The sequence below is a fragment of the Anabrus simplex genome, chromosome 7 (genome assembly GCF_040414725.1).
Source record: "Anabrus simplex isolate iqAnaSimp1 chromosome 7, ASM4041472v1, whole genome shotgun sequence".
Lineage (NCBI taxonomy): Eukaryota > Metazoa > Arthropoda > Insecta > Orthoptera > Tettigoniidae > Anabrus > Anabrus simplex.
Genome location: NC_090271.1, coordinates 190,519,314 through 190,536,260, shown reverse-complemented (window position 1 = coordinate 190,536,260; position 16,947 = coordinate 190,519,314). Strand labels below are relative to the sequence as shown.

Genomic DNA, 16,947 nt, shown 5'->3' with positions numbered 1-16,947 from the left:
GGTTAAAGTTGGTAATATAAAATCAAGAATTTGTTTCACCATGTCAATCCCAATGTCATCAATTCCTTTCGCTTTTGTGCTTATCCCAAGAACTTCTTTCCTGATTTGGAGGGGCGTCACGTGACTGAAATCGAATTTATCTCTGTCAGGGGTGGGGTGTGTATCGTAATGGTATCGTAATGTATCGTAATGTTTGTCGACAGGTCGTACTGCGGAGGAACTAGCAATAAAGTACTCGTTAAGAGCCTCGAGAGGTACTGTAATTTCGTCTTTGTTTTTGTTCTTCGTAAGTCCAAGGTTATTAATAGATTTCCACAATGTCGTCGCTGTTCTACCGTTAGGCGTAATTAAACTGTAAGCGTGCCGCAGTTTAGCATTCCGTATTTGTTGTGTTGTCGTGTTCCGTAACTTCCTATATTCGTCAAAATTTTGTACAGTAGGGTCATTTTTGTATTGTCTGTGGGCGTAGTCTCTGTTTCATTAGTTGTCTAATGTCGTCATTTAACCACGGAGAGGGTTCTTTAGATATTCTCGCTCGCCGCTTTGGGGCATGCTTGTCAAATAATTCCGTTACTTTGCTGTTAAAGAAAGTGACTTTGTCGTCTAGTTTGTTATATGTCGTTATGTTATGCCAGGGTATGTTGCTTGCGTCCTGGAAGAGTCTATCTTTATTTATATTTTTCAATGGTCGATAGGTAATAAATTTCTGGGAGCGTTTCGGTGGCTGGAGGTCATACGAGATGTATATTGCGTCATGTGCAGAAATACCAGGTACAGAGGTTTGACCAACATTGAGAACTCTGTCTGAATTGCGGGTAACTATAAGATCTAACCGAGTGTGCGAATGAGATGTGTGGTGAGTTGGAGAGAGAGGCAAGATGTCCATATTATAGGCTATTCCTGACGCAAATCGTATATGGAGGGATGTAATCACTATTGCGTGTTTCTGTGGTGATTTGTAGTGTGGTATGTTGTATGAGTATGAAGAGGAGAGTGTTGGGACAAACGCAAATACCCAGTCCCCAAACCCGAGCTATTAAAATACCTCACCCGGCCGGGAATCGAACCCGGGACACTCTGAACCGAAGGGAAGTACGCTGACCATTCAACCACGGAGTCGGACTATTATTGTTATCATTATAATGTATGGGAAAACTCAACTGGATGCTAGGCGACACTTATAACCGCGTCCTTTAATAGATAAATAACCATAAAAGTTTGAATTCGAGAATATATCAATCATAATACCTCATACGGTGAAAATGAATGAGACTTACAGTGAATGATCGGAAGTGACCTTTCCTGTAAGTTTTGTTAAGTACAGGTTTCAGATAAAACAGATATTTTCGGGGATACTTGAAAATTTGTGAAAAATAATACCCATATAATTGTGAAAATCTCTGTTATTTTCCTTACACGGTAAAATCGCACAAAACGTAAAATATCGGAAATTATATTCTAAACAACTTTCCTTATGTACAGGTTTTCGATACGGCGAATATTAACGGAGAAATCTGACATTTACTGTCTTGGCCTCTATAAAATTACTGACCAATTTTGTTTTTATTGTTACCATTATAATGCACGAAACAACTCTACTCGGTGTTGGGAGCGTCTTATAACGTGCTGAAAACAAGTAATTGATTAATTTCGTTTTAAAAACCTTTCCTGATCTGTTTCTGCAACCATAAGCATAACAGCCTGGCGTAATTTTCTTCAAAATCCAGACCTCAGAAATACGTAAATTCACACACATTTCTTAACTAATAATACTAAATAATCTTCCGTGTTTAATAAGAACATATTTTCGGTATATTAAGGTTATAACAGGTAGCCTGTACTTCGCTGAAATTGCATAATGAGTGATCTTACCCTGTGCTGAACAGTAACGTTTAAATCAGCTGACGGGACATTTGGCTCAAACATGGTGGAGCCAATCAGAATGAAGCACTCGTTGGCCACACTGTACATATAGAGTCACTGTATTTTTATCTAGAGTAGATTATGTAGGCATGTGCAGTTTTTTCTGGAAAAACAAGCAAGCTGGTAGTTTAACGTGACTGTTGATATCGTGATTACAGGTAGGGGACCTCCAATTTTAGGCGGTGAATGAACCACAGGCACGTATCTTTTATTTCACAAATCTCACACGTATTGGCAGGGAATCGAAACACGGCCACCTTGGTGAGGATTTCTGGGTTATTTCTAAAAAGAAGAAGAATAGCATGAAGATTAAAACGTTATGAACCCTATTGGCTGGTTTCAAGGGCGAAGGCACTGCCTTATTAATGGACTTCTTTTGTCCGTGCATGGTGTTCTTACATCGAGGGTTGTTGCGTTCTCAGCGAGTCTGTTCCTTTCTGAACTAAAGAGTAAAATCGACCAAACGTGGTACAGATCATATATCAGACTCAAGAAGGGAAGGTATATATGTTTTTCAATCACTAGTGCTGTCATCTAAGTACAACTCAGAAGACAGAGAATGATTTCTACTATATAAATCATATCTCAAGAATGTTATTATTCGTGATAATATGAAAAACAACATATTTACAGATCACTTACCGTAACTAAAAATGAATCTGTACGGACTCATCGACAGAATAAAAGAGAGGGCTAGGGCTGGAAAGGGCGCGACCATAGCCGTAATTAATTCCTGATGTGAAAATGAAAAACCAAGTAAAAACCATCCTCGCACCCCTATCTCTCGAATGCAAGCTAACAAGTACACAACTCCAACTGAGCAACCAACTCGCTCGGTAGAATGTAAACAGTAGTCCTAAGGTTTCCTAAGAATAATTATTCCACGAATCGATTCAGTATACGAGTGGGGCATAGAACAGTTGCTTGAATATAATGGTATCAGTGATATAATTTAGAGGTTTCTAATCTGGAATGTTTCATGGTAACTTGGATTAAACTCACGAGGTTCAACACTTCATGTGTGAGGTGTGTAAACAGTACAGTATCCCCAGTCGTCAGGGGTAGAATACATCATAATGACTATAATTATTTTAATGGAGAAAAGAACAATTTAACTGCTATATCTGCCATAACATGAAGATATAAGGATAATGCTCAATTTATTCCGAGGGTTCTCAAACAATGTGCTCTATTTATTACTTTATTTCAAAATATCTCTATTGGAATATTGTAAACCTTGCTTAGAGACTAAACTGGTCATTCATCCTTAGGCTTCCATTACACTTTCAAATATAAACAATTTATAACACCGTCCCGCAGTGTAATTACATGGATTCCAACCAGTGGACTATAGAAAAAAATTACTAGTTTACAAAATCACGTAAGTGATACAATCTGAATGCATTTTGTACTATTAAAAAACAGCCTTACTCTCCTTGACTTCACTGTAGCTCTTATAAATTAACTTGTTCTAATTTATTGATATTTATGAAATATCAATGCTCACAATTGCGAAATGAGAAAAACCTCCTCTCTCGCGTTATAAGTCATACACAAAATCTTCTAAAACACCATGATAAACCCAGAAGAAATGAGTTTCATGTCACTTAAACAGTCAGTGCAATCACAGCATAAATAAAAATCAAAACTTCAGCAGTCTTAGGTATGGTACTTGTAAACCGCATACCAACAAGAAAACTTCAGCATTTTCTATTTCACGACGTATCCAAATTCTGTCGGGGTGGATCTAGAACAGAAGGGAAATAAATAATTACAAAAACAATATTTGTAAATAACATGCACAATCTAAGACAAACGGAATATGTTTACATTTGCGGACGCTGAAAGTATTTTCCTAATTTACTGCCACAACAAAAACTAGGCGGTTTTTAAACAATTTTACATGTGAAAAGTAGGCTTTCTCTGAACACTGTGAATTAATTAAGGGTATATTTTACCGCTCATGTGCGATAAAGTAACTTTACCGCTCATTTGATTGTCTAGTGTAGTACATCTTCATAACTCGACTGTAAGCATCTCAACTTGTATTTAAAACTTAACTTTTGGCTTTTCTAAACCTAAATAACAATTCGTAGCCTACTATACATATTAGTCTTCACCACGTGCTTCAAAAGACACGCAATTATGATACATAATATAAAAAGGAGTACATTGGGCTACTGCTTATAATAACATTAACGAATAAATGCCAACAATTTAAATGTTATAGATAAACTTACATCATTTTAATATATTTATTTTCATGACTTTTATTATGGTAATAGGTAAAATTATGCATACAATTTGTGTAGCGTAAACCTTCTTCCATTCGTGTAATTTACATCCTTCTCTTCATGCGAAAAAAAGGTCCACTTTATACACTGATTGGGCCGACCCCGCGGTGTAGGGGTAGCGTGCCTGCCTCTTATCCGGAGGCCCCGGGTTCGATTCCCGGGCAGGTCAGGTATTTTTACCTCGACCTGAGGACTGGTACGAGGTCTACTCAGCCTACGTGATTACCATTGAGGAGCTATCTGACGGTGAGCTGGTGGCCAAGGTCTAGAGAGCCAAGAATAACGCTTGAGAGGATCCGTCGTGCCGTCCACACGACACCTCGTAATCTTTAGGCCTTCGGATTAAGAGGCGGTCGCTTGGTAGGCCATGGCCCTTCGGGACTGTTGGGCCATGGGGTTTAGTTCGGTTTGGTTTGGTTCAAGGGTGCCTATAGGATAGTTTGTAGGGGGGCCTAGACCTGGGAGTATGTAGTATTTTTTATATTTTGGAAGATGAATGGCGACTTGTATTCCACGGTAGAATACCACCCACTGTATCCCCTACCACTTCTACGTAATAGCGACCTTTAAACCATTTTCTTGAAAGGAAAACACCTGACTATATTATATTTTTTCCTTTTCCTGAGAGCTAGGGGTGGTGGTGGGGGTCCCTCCTTGGCCCCAGCATGGGCATCCTTTGTTTGGCTTTGGTTTCATTAATAACTATTCCACTGCTTCGCTCACAGGTCAGCACTTAACAGTAGGGAAATACTCTCTGAACAACATATTCATTGATAGAAAGTGATTAGATTTAGTACTGAATGTTTTAAAGAAAAGTGATGGCCACTGGTTTAAAGGTACAATAGTCTTGATTGCGCTACATTGTGACGTTTTGCATTTTTCATTATATTTTCCTCAAATTAGCATTTACTTTTGTGGAACGTTTACAGCCCGCAAGACTTTAAAAGGGTGCATTATTTACCGAAAGATAACCACTATACATCAAAAAAGTATATGTACACGCACTGGCTCAATGTAGGAACATTTAACACATGGGGAAACTCTAAACAGAAGACCCTACCCGAACATGAAAGAACTTCATAAGAACTTCTTAGTGATGAATAGAATGAAATAATTTTCATTACATTACATCATTCATGAATGCATTATAAGAAAACCACAGAAACCGATGGTGGGGCTAAAATGAGACATGGCATGATTGCTTCCTTCACGGGGCTAGAAAATGCTACTGCAGCAAGAATGATTTACGAGGAACACAACTCATACCATCCAAGTGCACTTGTGCCCTGAATGTCATTACTATCCCATCCCTCCACAAGGCCCCTGTTCAATATAGCAGGAGAGGCCGCCTGGGCGAGGTACTAGTCATTCTCCCCAGTTGTATCCCCCGACCCAAAGTCTGAAACTCCAGGACACTACCCTTGAGGCGGTAGAGGTGAGATCCCTCGCTGAGTCCGAGGGAAAAGCCTACCCTGGAGGGTAAACAGATTGAGAAGAAGAAGAAGAAGAATAGTTTTGTGAAAATATATTTGCAATAACTAATTTATTAAAATTGTACTCTATGAAATTGTAGTTAGTACATTAAAACTGTGAAAGCCTCCGTGGCTCAGGCTGCAGTGCGTCGGCCTCTCAACGCTGGGTTCCGTGGTTCAAATCCCGGTCACTCCATGTGAGATTTGTGCTGGACAAAACGGAGGCGGGACAGGTTTTTCTCCGGGTACTCCGGTTTTCCCTGTCATCTTTCATTCCGGCATCACTCTCCAGTATCATTTAATTTTATCTGTCAGTCATTAATCATTGGCCCAGAGGAGTGAAACAGGCTTCGGCAGTCGGCTCAATTCCTGTCCTCGCCGCAAGATGGGGCTTCATTTATTCTATCCCTGACCCAGTCATTGACTGGAAAACAGATTATAGGTTTTCACATTTAAAATGTAATACAGTAAATTAATTGTTTAAAGATGTAAGCCGTTAAACAACTGTATGGGATTCTAACACGCATACGTTAATGTATTAATTATTTTAAATTCATTCGAGGTTCAATCCGTGAGCAGTGCTGTATTATAGTGGTGGCGTACAACTTTGAATCGCGCGCCGGCTCATTTGGCAACCACGGCGAGTGTGACGAGACAATGACGTCACTTCCGCTTTAGTCTGCTCAAAAGGTGGTGCGGAGCCGGAGAATAGTATCACCCATACCTCAGCACTTCCTCATTGTCCCAGCCATTAATGAGACTGGGACTTTGGAAGCTACATTTTCATTTGCTGTGTGCCAAGAGACAGATGCAAGATTAAGGCAATTAGCTAACAATCGCGAAAGGCGAAAGGATAATGATGTTGGCGGAAGATATGTTAGTGAACCGATTTCGAAGCTCATTGCACCGACATTGTTGTACTAGTAAGCCTAGCATTCCTTTAACTTTGAAGTTACCAACGATTAGTCATTAGAATTCCTCATACTAAATACAGCTCCAGAAATACAGAAGTCTGAGATTCACAACACTTCAAAAGGCCAGACAACGACAACTATCAGCAACGACTTTGCTAATCGAACGATTGCAGATTTCTATTGTGAAATTTCCCCTCAACATGGCACATGCAGTATCTCACAATGATAAATCTCTTTGATGTCAACTTGATTCCATAGTGGAAAAAAAAAAAAGTGTACGTTATAGGAGGAAACTAAGAACAATGTCCGCCTCTGTGGTGTAGAGGTTAGGGTGATTAGCTGCCACCCCCGGAGGGACGGGTTCGATTCCCGGCTCTGCCACAAAATTTGAAAAGTGGTGCGAGGGCTGGAACGGGGTCCACTCAGCCTCGGGAGGTCAATTGAGTAGGGGTGGGTTCGATTCCCACCTCAGCCATCCTGGAAGTGGTTTTCCGTGGTTTCCTACTTCTCCTCGAGGAAAATGCCGGGATGGTACCTAAGTTATGCCACGGCCGCTTCCTTCACTCTTCCTTGTCCATCCCTTCCAATCTTCCCATCCCCCCACAAGCCCCTGTTCAGCATAGCAGGTGAGGCTGCCTGGGTGAGGCACTGGTCCTCCTCCCCATTTGTATCCCCGACCCAAAGTCTGAAGCTCCAGGACACTGCCCTTGAGGCGGTAGAGGTGGGATCCCTCGCTGAGTGCGAGGGAAAAACCGACCCTGGAGGGTAAGCAGAATAATAAGAAGAAGAACTAAGAACAATTCTGGAATCAGAGTGAGTTACCGTACAAACATGTACGGCAGGGCCTCTCAGGGTGCATGCGCCCGGTGCATGAACTGTGCACGGTGCAAAAGACGACTTGGTTGACCAGAGTGCAGACCCCTACTTCTCGATTTGGAACAATAGCGCTGTCTCTCTCTTTCCCCACGCCTGTCTCGCTCGCTCCCCCTGTCTTCCTCTTCCTCACTTGCTCCGTAGCCCTCCAAATCCGAGCCGAGTTGAGCCGAATTGAGCCGAGCTTAGCCGAGTGGCCCAGAGACGAAGCGTTGGTCCGAGCCGAGCCGAGCGGGACCGATGCACTGTGCACAGGAACTCTGCGCCGCTGTCTGCACGCATGAGATTTTGGGCGTTTGAGAGGCCCTGATGTATGGCATTCATTTTCATTCATTTATCATCTTGCATACTTGTGTAATTATCATCTCTTTCACAAACAGCGTAAAATAAATTATTTCTTCCTTTAATTTTTTCTTTCCTTATTTCTTCTTTCAAATGTTAACTGTGGAGTTTACATATTAGTGCGGGTTATTTTGAAAACTATAAGATATATAACGTTCTATTCTTCCAGTTTAATGTACTCACATGAGACAGGGGCGGGTTCTCTGCTCACTGAAAGTAACATTGCCAAGTCATAAGGTGGAGGTGGATCCTCTGCCTTAACTTCACTCGGAGGAGGTGGCACCTCACGCATTGGAACGTCTATAACGGAGACTAGACTCGCTGGAACAATGAGATAGAAATAAAGTAGTTAATGAAGTTAATCTCTAAACAATAAACAATATCAGAATGTACAAATAAAATATACAAAGTTAACTTAAAGTCATGTTCATGGATCAGTGACACTGTTGAAGAAAAGTCATAAAATATGCCTGAACATTTTTTGTACTTTCTGAATGAAAATTATACATTTGAGTGCACAAAAAGTTGGCCAGCAGAGGAATATTTAATTTCGTACATTCTTGAACCGTGAAGGTATTCTTAAAGAAATGAACAATTTATACTATATGTTACCAATTCAAACAGTTTAACTTTTATTTAAAAAGTTGGAACAAAAGGGAAAAGAAATGTCTCTCAGTAGAAGATATATTTTTTCTTCTTATTAAAGACAAGGCTTATGCCGAAAACAATGTTCTGTTAGAACTGATCGAGAATCACTTGTCCAATATCAACAAAGAACCTTGTACTATGAGCGACAAATCCAAGGTTGAGTTAAGTTATTCAACAAATTCAGAGCGAAATTACAAAATATAACAGAATGCCTGACAGATTCTTGACAACAAATGGATCTTGGCTTAACGTTGTCGTTGATTTTACAGAGGTTTCTAATGAGCCATATACAAGTCCACAAATCACAGAGTGCCCATCTACAAGTGCACAAGAGCACAAATTACAGGACGTCCAACTTCAAAATCGGCAAATTTAAAAACTCTTACCTACATATTTTTATTAATATGACATTATTTTAAAATGTTATATCCGCCATATTGGGTCCACCATAATGTTTCTTTAAAAACTCAAAATTCGGAATCAGCGACCTCAAAAACACTTGCCTGCCTATTTTTATTAATATGACATTATTTTAAAATTTTATGTCCACCGAATAGGTCCGCCATGTTTTCAATATGTCAGATTCAAATTTTGCTACCTAGGAAACCCTTACATATAGACGTGTTTGAAAGATAGTACATGTTTTGGACTTTTGGCCAGGTTTTCTGCAATTGGGACCATTGTGCGGCGTAGGACGTTTGCGTTGCGCGTAGAGTAGTACGCGTTGTGATTACCTTTGTATGACGTACCGTTACCGTCATTCCTTGCACACTATGGGGTAGCGACCCCGACTTCGGAGATGACACTCATTGCTAGTTTTGTCACATTTCACATTTCATGATATCTGACTGGTAGTCTCCACATGTCAGTAATCATCAAACACTTTCAGATATAATTTGTTAATAAATGACATCAATAATTGTATTCAATCAAGCAATTGTACATTTATTTGTGGGAAAAAATACGACTTTCTGGATGAGACTCCTCTTAAGAAATAATGAAATTATCAAATCACAAATTACTTACTTCTTTCATCAGCTTTTCGGTTGCTGAAGTATGACCAAGTTTTCAGAAGTATCAAGGCGAATATAAGCAACACTATCACTTTTATTATCCTGTAAGAAAAAACAAACGTAACACGTTAATAATTAAAAATTAGGGATTGTTATTTTTAGCATTCTGAAATCAGAAATTTAGTATTTTGATTTGTACATTTAGCATTTTGTAGCGTTTTGAAGAAAGGTATAGAAATTGAGTTAATTTTGATAATTTTGATAATATTACAAGATATTAAAATCATTTCGCAATGACAGTTTTCACCTTACAAAGAGAAGGTTTTATTGCGTCCTCCTCTTCAATACATATATATCCATCTTTAGATGGAATCATTCTATTCAAAAATGTTTCGGCTCTTTTTTGAGCCATCTTCAGTGAAAATGTTAAAAACTACATTACTTACTTATTTCAACAGAATTTCGGTTGCTGAAATATGAATAAGTTTTCATAAGTATCAAGGCATTACCCAGTCACGCACGCAAAACTTGGCATTTGTTTCCTCTCAAAATATGTTCTTATACTTCTGTTGCCCTCTTGACTTTTCGAGCATGAGACTCAATGAAGATAGACTGTTTCTCGTTTCATTTTTGTGATTTCGTTCTAGTTTTTAGTGTGACATACTGTACTTTCAGACTAAGAGGTTATCAACCTTGCTACAACCTCATATTGTATTAACTTTATCATGTTGCACATGTTTTTATGTATTCTTTCTCATCATATTTTTAATAACATTCTTTTAACATTAATAAGTTTTTTTAAAAATTTTCACTGAAGATGGCTAAAAATGAGCCGAAACATGGTTGATTAAAATAACTCCATTTAAAGATGGATATGTATATTGAATAGGAGGACGCAATAAGCCCTTTCCTTTGTAAAATATTAATATGACATTAAATAGTATTTGCATAGAGCTAATGAAATCTATATAAATAAAGTCGTAACGACCGTGTGTCTGTACATTGACTATTTTGGCGAAATTTCCCTACATTTATCCGTTTCAGGGGTAATAATGACCATCTGCATATTTTTAGTTTTGGTGTCTGTTTGTCTGTTTGTCTATAACTTGAAAACTACTGGATATATTTCTACCAAACTTCATATTTAGAATCCGCCTATCCTTGTGTAGGTTTTAGGGCCAATATTGTTTCTAAATCCCTGAAATGACTGGGGGTTAATACGAAACGGAAACCGTGATTTTGCACTCCCACAAAATATATACAACTAAACTTAATGGAAACCTGCCTGTCTTAATGGAAATCGATTTCTAAACCTTTTTTCTCATATGTATCATTTCGATACGAGGATTAAGAGATATCTTGAACGATCGGTTTTGCAGGCTATGTCCAGCGGACATAGCCCAAAATGTGTTGTACGTAGAGCAGATTCCTTATCTATCTACATAAATAAAATCGAAACGACTGTGTGTCTGTGCGTTGACTATTTTGGCGAAATTTTTGTACAGCTATCCCTTTAATGGGTAATAATAAACATCTGCATATTTTTTAGTTAATTGTTTCCTGAAAACCGTAAATTTTACCCCCCGCCCAAAATAAAGATTACGGCACAATCTGCCAGACGGGCCAGAAAATTGAAATTAGGCAAAATTATACGTTTTAGTCTGTAACCGACGGAAAACTTCCAAAATCTTTAAATTTTTAACTTGTTAGCCCCGAAGAAATATCGAAATATGGAGGAAATTTTAATGACGGTGGAGATATTCGTTTCGAGGTATTTCGCGGCTAAACGGTAAGTCCTATCAGAACACGGATGGCACAATCTCCGTTCAATTTGGAGTGATCTACAACTTTGGTCCTATGACTTTTTGTCGCCTCTCTCTCCCTTATAGGCCTACGCTAAATCTGGCTGTATTTCTCGATTTTTCGTAAATTTTGTGCTTTTTACACTTATATTAGACAATTTGACACACTTATAGGAAGTATAGAGTCATTGGATTTGGCATGCACATTGACACGACCAATGGCTATGTGCGTACCAAATTTCATGATTTGGGTTTGTGAAAAATAATGTAAAATGTTAAAAATGTACCCAAATTTCACCCCATTCGAATATCATAACTCAATCGAACCCATAAATGTGGAAGATACGAGAAAATGTTTAAAGACTAAACATGGAGAGCGATAAAAGAGGCGTCTGATGGTGCATACCGTTTGTCGATATGATGTACAGTTTAGGAGCAGTAAATCTCGAACTGAAGAACTGCACTTACAAACGTGCCCATGCTTATCTGTCATCTATATAAATAAAATCTTAACGACCGTGTGTCTTTACATTGACTATTTTGGTGAAATTTCCGTACAGTTATCCGTTTCAGGCGTAATAATGACCATCTGCAGCTTTGGTGCCTGTTTGTTTGTCTGTTTGTCTGTTAGTCTATAATCTGAAAATTACTGGATGGATTTCTATCCACCTGTCCTTGGGTAGGTTTTAGGGGCAATATTGTTTTAAAACCCCTGAACTGACTGGGGGTTTGTACGAAACCGAAACCGTGATTTTGTACTCCCACAAAATATACACAACCAAACTTAATGGAAATCTACCTGTCTTAATGAAAATCAATTTCTAAACTTTTTTCCTCATATGTATCATTTCGATGCGAGGAATAGCAAGGGAGATATCATTAATGGACCGTTTTTCGGTACAAGTCCCACCGGACTTAACTCAAGAGCGAGTGCATGTAAAGCTTATTTATTATAACTTGAAAACTACTGCAGATATTTCAACAAAACTTCATATTTAGCATCCACCTGTCCGAAGGTAAGTTTTTAGATCCATACGATGTCAAATGTCCAGAATGTACTGGGAGTTTATAGGAAACCGAAACCATGTTTACTCTCTCACAATGTACACAAGACCAGCCTGACTGGAAATCGACGAACCTTGATGGAAATCCATTTCTAAAAATTTTTCTCCTGTGCATTTTTTCGATAGGAGGATTAACAGGGAAGATAACATTAACGAACGGTTTTTCAGTACAAGTCCCACCGGACTTAACTCAAAAGAGGGTGCGTGTAAAGCGTATTTCTTATAACTTGAAAACTACTGGAGACCAGTTTTCCGAATCCTTTTACCTGAATCAAAAAAGCCGAAAGAGATTTTCCTCAAGCGGACACTACCGAATCGAATCGCCCGAAATCAGTTCCCAGAATCAAACAACTCGAATGCATATTTATTCGAATGTAAATTTACCCACATTCAAGAAAATTTACACAAAATCAAATAATCTAAGAGCAGTGAATATCGTAAACAACGAACTGGCATTGCTTTGGGGCAAAATATTCATTTTACAAGTACAGTTCACAAAAAAAGTTTCGGTATGGTGGCTGATCAATCTAAAATTATATCTTGTGGTAGGGGAGTTAAATTGATTATGAACAGTTTCATTTATTTTTAATGTTAAGTTCCCAGAAGGAAACCATTGCGACTGCGAATATTAAGGTATTCAGACTCTTACAAAGGTGTGGCAATCCAACTGATTTTGAGATGCCCACTTCCATGCTGGGGTAAAAAACTGGTAATTTTACGTTTGAAGAAGGCTGGGAGTATTCATATATCTTAAGTTGTTCAGACATCATTCGGGTAACTCTCGCTGGGTGACAGAATTGAGAGAAATTTAAAAATTAAAATAAGATAAAAATAATTTTCGGTAAATGGCTTTCGAAGAAACAAATTCGGTTTTACTGTTTACGTATTTGAGGAATAGTGCAATCGGGAAAGTGAGCATTCAGGGTTTTTGATTCGTGATTTTGTATGGGAATCGTATAACTTATTCACAAGAAGGCAAAATACTGACCTAGAGTAATTCGGAAATATGTTGTAATACCATGTTAATTATACAATTCTGAAAATATTGTTATTTTAAAAACACTTACGTCATATCATGACTGCAACATTTATGCCCACAACAGTAGTCCGGCCAGGAACAGTACACGACGTATGGAAGGCTGTTTGCTGTGCATACTTCTGAAATATTAAAAATGGAATCTCGTGAGTCACGTGTAAAAATCGAAAAGGAAATACTTTTTCTCTGAAGTAAGAAAAAGATTAACATTACTCCTTACTGGACTGAAAACACAAGCTAAGCAAATTTGTTGTTTTATGTGACAGTTGATATCCCAGGACCTCTAATTTTGTATGAAACCCAAGTCAGAGGAATGTGACACTCGCATGCATTGGTCGCGATTCGAACGGCGGCTGTCTTGGTGAGAAGCCAGTAACAAATTCACTAGACATACCCATTCTTCATCATTTTGAACAAGTAATAATAATAATAATAATAATAATAATAATAATAATAATAATAATAATAATAATAATAATAATAATAACTGCCCATCCCTTGCCCCGTATTTCTGTGGGCACGTGTATGAAGTGAGACGAATCCCCGTAGCGAGTTTTTACGACCGGATGCCTTTCGTGACGTCAACTTGATCAGAGGAGTTAATGTAATGAAATGAATGACATACAAGGCCGTATCCAGGAATGTTTTTCGGGAGAGGTTAGGATGTTTCGGCGACAGGTTTGGGGGGTTAGGGATCCGTAAACAAAAGCTATAGGAGCAATAAAATACCCTGTGGATGGATGTGGTAGAATGCACTCACGGTATATTTGGCCTGTCCTAAGAGGTGACTAACAGGGGTCCTTGGGGGAGGGGCAACCACGGTTCCCGTAGCTGAGTCCGTCATGGCTTCAAATTACTTGTGTCAGGCTCCTCACTTTTCATCTTTCGGCTGTCATCTGCGGTCGGAGAGCTGTAAATTTGTTATTTTTATTAACGCACCTCAATCTTCTGCTTGTACGTGAACTACCCAGCCATAGTACAAGGGAAAATCTGCAAGGAAAGCCACCAAAGACGGTGAGTAGTGTTCATCACTTAGCATGACTACATTACTACAGGATTACTCCTATCGCATTAGAGGGATGGTACATAATATTCCAAAGATGCCCCTTTGTATACTGGAATGCCTAGGAGATAGGTAGTAGGGTTTTATCGTGTTTCCTACCTTTGGCCTTTCTCCTGTTGACTTGCCTACTTGTGGCGCCTAGCTCTTTTCCGACGTATGTGGGTGATCTCAAGGCCCCTGTTCAGCATAGCAGGTGAGGCCTCCTGGGCGAGTTGCTAGTCATTTTCCCCAGTCCACTCAGCCTCGGGAGGTCAGCTGAGCAGAGAGGTTTCGATTCCCATCTCAGCCATCCTCGATGTGGTTTCCCAATTGTCCTCCAGGCAAATTCTAGGATGGTACCTAACTTAAGGCTACGGCCCCTTCCTTCCCTCTTCCCTGCCTATCCCTTCCAAACTTCTCATCACCCCCGCAAGGCCCCTGTCCAGCATAGCATGTGAGACCTCCTGGGAGAGGTACTGGTCATCCTTCGCAATTGAATCCCCGACCCAATGTCTGACACTCCAGGACACTGCCCTTGGGGCGGTAGAGGTGGCATCCCTCGCTCAGTCCGAGGAAAAACTAACCCTGGAGGGTAAACAGGTTAAGAAAGAAAGAAAGAAAGATGTGGGTGGTCTCATTTGCCTACTGGCTGTAATTGCTGGACAGTGCTAGGTATCTATGCGCTTCCAGCCGTCCTTTGCAATGGGTCGAAAAATCTACTCCCCTTAACTCAAAAACCACTCTGTAAGTTACCGGTGTTGGTGTCGTGCACATCTTCTGTACTCAACAAATATTCCTCACTGTGTAGCCTACACAGCGGGCGTTTATAAGCGATCTTGCGTCCTGCTTCAGAGATATCTCTACAGAGCGAAGCGGGGATAATGGGTTCGAACCTCGCTGTCGGTAGACCTGAAGATGGTTTTCCGTGGTTTCCCATTTTCACACCAGGCAAATGCTGGGCTGCTACCTTCCCACTTCTAGCCCTTTCCTATCCCATCGTCACCATAAAACCTGTGTCGGTGCGACATAAAGCAACTTGTAAAAAAAAAACAAAAAAAAAAAACAACTTGAATAAACTTAACCCAGCAAGCTTCACGCTGAGAAGTCCTACACCATGACGTGGTAGATTTCATTCTTGATCGAAATGGCTGCTCGGTGTTCAAAGGAACCTTTTGTTTGGAACGAGGTTAATAACGGGAGACACGTTTACTGATAACAACTCGAGCTTCATCGAAAGATGTTCGATAAACGAACCCAAGAGGAAATAGGAGAAATATTTACCCACGTTCGCCGCAAACATACCACGTGTCTTACTGGTAGTCCTTTATCTAAGCTTGCAAACGTAACTACTGTACTTTCAGCCCGGTCTAGAAAGCCAAGAATAACGGCCGAGAGGATTCGTCGTGCTGACCACACGACACCTCGTAATCTGCAGGCTTTCGGGCTGAGCAGCGATCACTTGATCGGCCAAGTCCCTTCAGGGCTGTAGTGCTATGAGGTTAGTTAGTTAACTACTTTCAGAATCTAATGCTTCCTTAAAATCTATAGCTACAGTAGCAGTAGGCCTATAGGTTTACGTCGACCGACTTAGACATGTCTTATGGCGACAGTGGGATCGGACAGGAAAGGCCTTAATTCAGGTATCATATTTCGCGGAAGCTCGACTTATTATCAGTGAACGTGTCTCCAGTTCTTAACCTCGTTCCAAACAAAAGGTTCCTTTAAACAGCGAGCAACCATTTCGATAAAGAATGAAGTCTACCACGTTATGGTGTAGGACTTCTCATCGTCAGTGTGATGCTGGGTTAAGTTGATTACAGATATCTCTGCTGGTGTGAAATAGGGAAACCACGGAAAACCATCTTGAGGTCCGCCGACAATGAGATTCAAACCCACTATCTCCGAAAAACAAGTTCACAGCTACATGGCGCGTGCCGCGCAGCCAATTCGCTGAATGGTTACTAAAGGGTAGGAAATTAAAATGAAAAATTTCTAAAAAAATTTTCAAAGTAATGTCCCCATGGAGGCGCTGACCGAAGAGGTGAGAGAGGAAATGCTCTGGACCATGTTATACACGGATGACATCGTACTGTGCACTCAATCAAGAGAAGAGGTTGCAAATATGCTGGGACGGTGGGGAAGTGTTCCGGGGAAGTGCAAGAAGTTGTTTTCTTTTCCTTTTTTTTTTTTGCTGCTTGCTTTACGTCGCAACGACGTGGATAGATCTTATGGCGACGATGGGACAGGAAAGGCCTAGGGATGGGAAGGAAGCGGCCGTGGCCTTAATTAAGGTACAGCCCCGGCATTTGCCTAGTGTGAAAATAGGAAACCACGGAAAACCATCTTTAGGACTGCCGATATTGGGGCTCGAACCCACTATCTCCCGGATGCGAGCTCACAGCTGCGCGCTCCTAACCGCACGGCCAACTCGCCCGGTGCAAGAAGTTGAGCCGGAAGAAACCGAGTATCTATGCTGTAAAGCAGATGAAGAAGAAATGCTAGCTCTGGAATTGCAAAATGATGT

The 16,947-nt window shown here is 40.0% G+C and overlaps 1 protein-coding gene across 1 annotated transcript in view; it reads right to left on the bottom strand.

Annotated features, from left to right (window-relative positions):
• Positions 1-3,082: 3,082 nt before the first annotated feature.
• LOC136877452 (uncharacterized) overlaps positions 3,083-16,947 on the bottom strand; it is a 32,331-nt gene continuing 18,466 nt past the window's right edge. Inside the window, exons 2-5 of the mRNA XM_067151502.2 lie at positions 13,413-13,503; positions 9,493-9,581; positions 8,002-8,139; positions 3,083-3,670 (exon numbers count right to left, since the gene is read on the bottom strand). Coding sequence (XP_067007603.2) covers positions 3,639-3,670; positions 8,002-8,139; positions 9,493-9,581; positions 13,413-13,503 — 350 coding nt within the window. The 3' untranslated portion in view covers positions 3,083-3,638. The remainder of the gene's footprint in view (positions 3,671-8,001; positions 8,140-9,492; positions 9,582-13,412; positions 13,504-16,947) is intronic.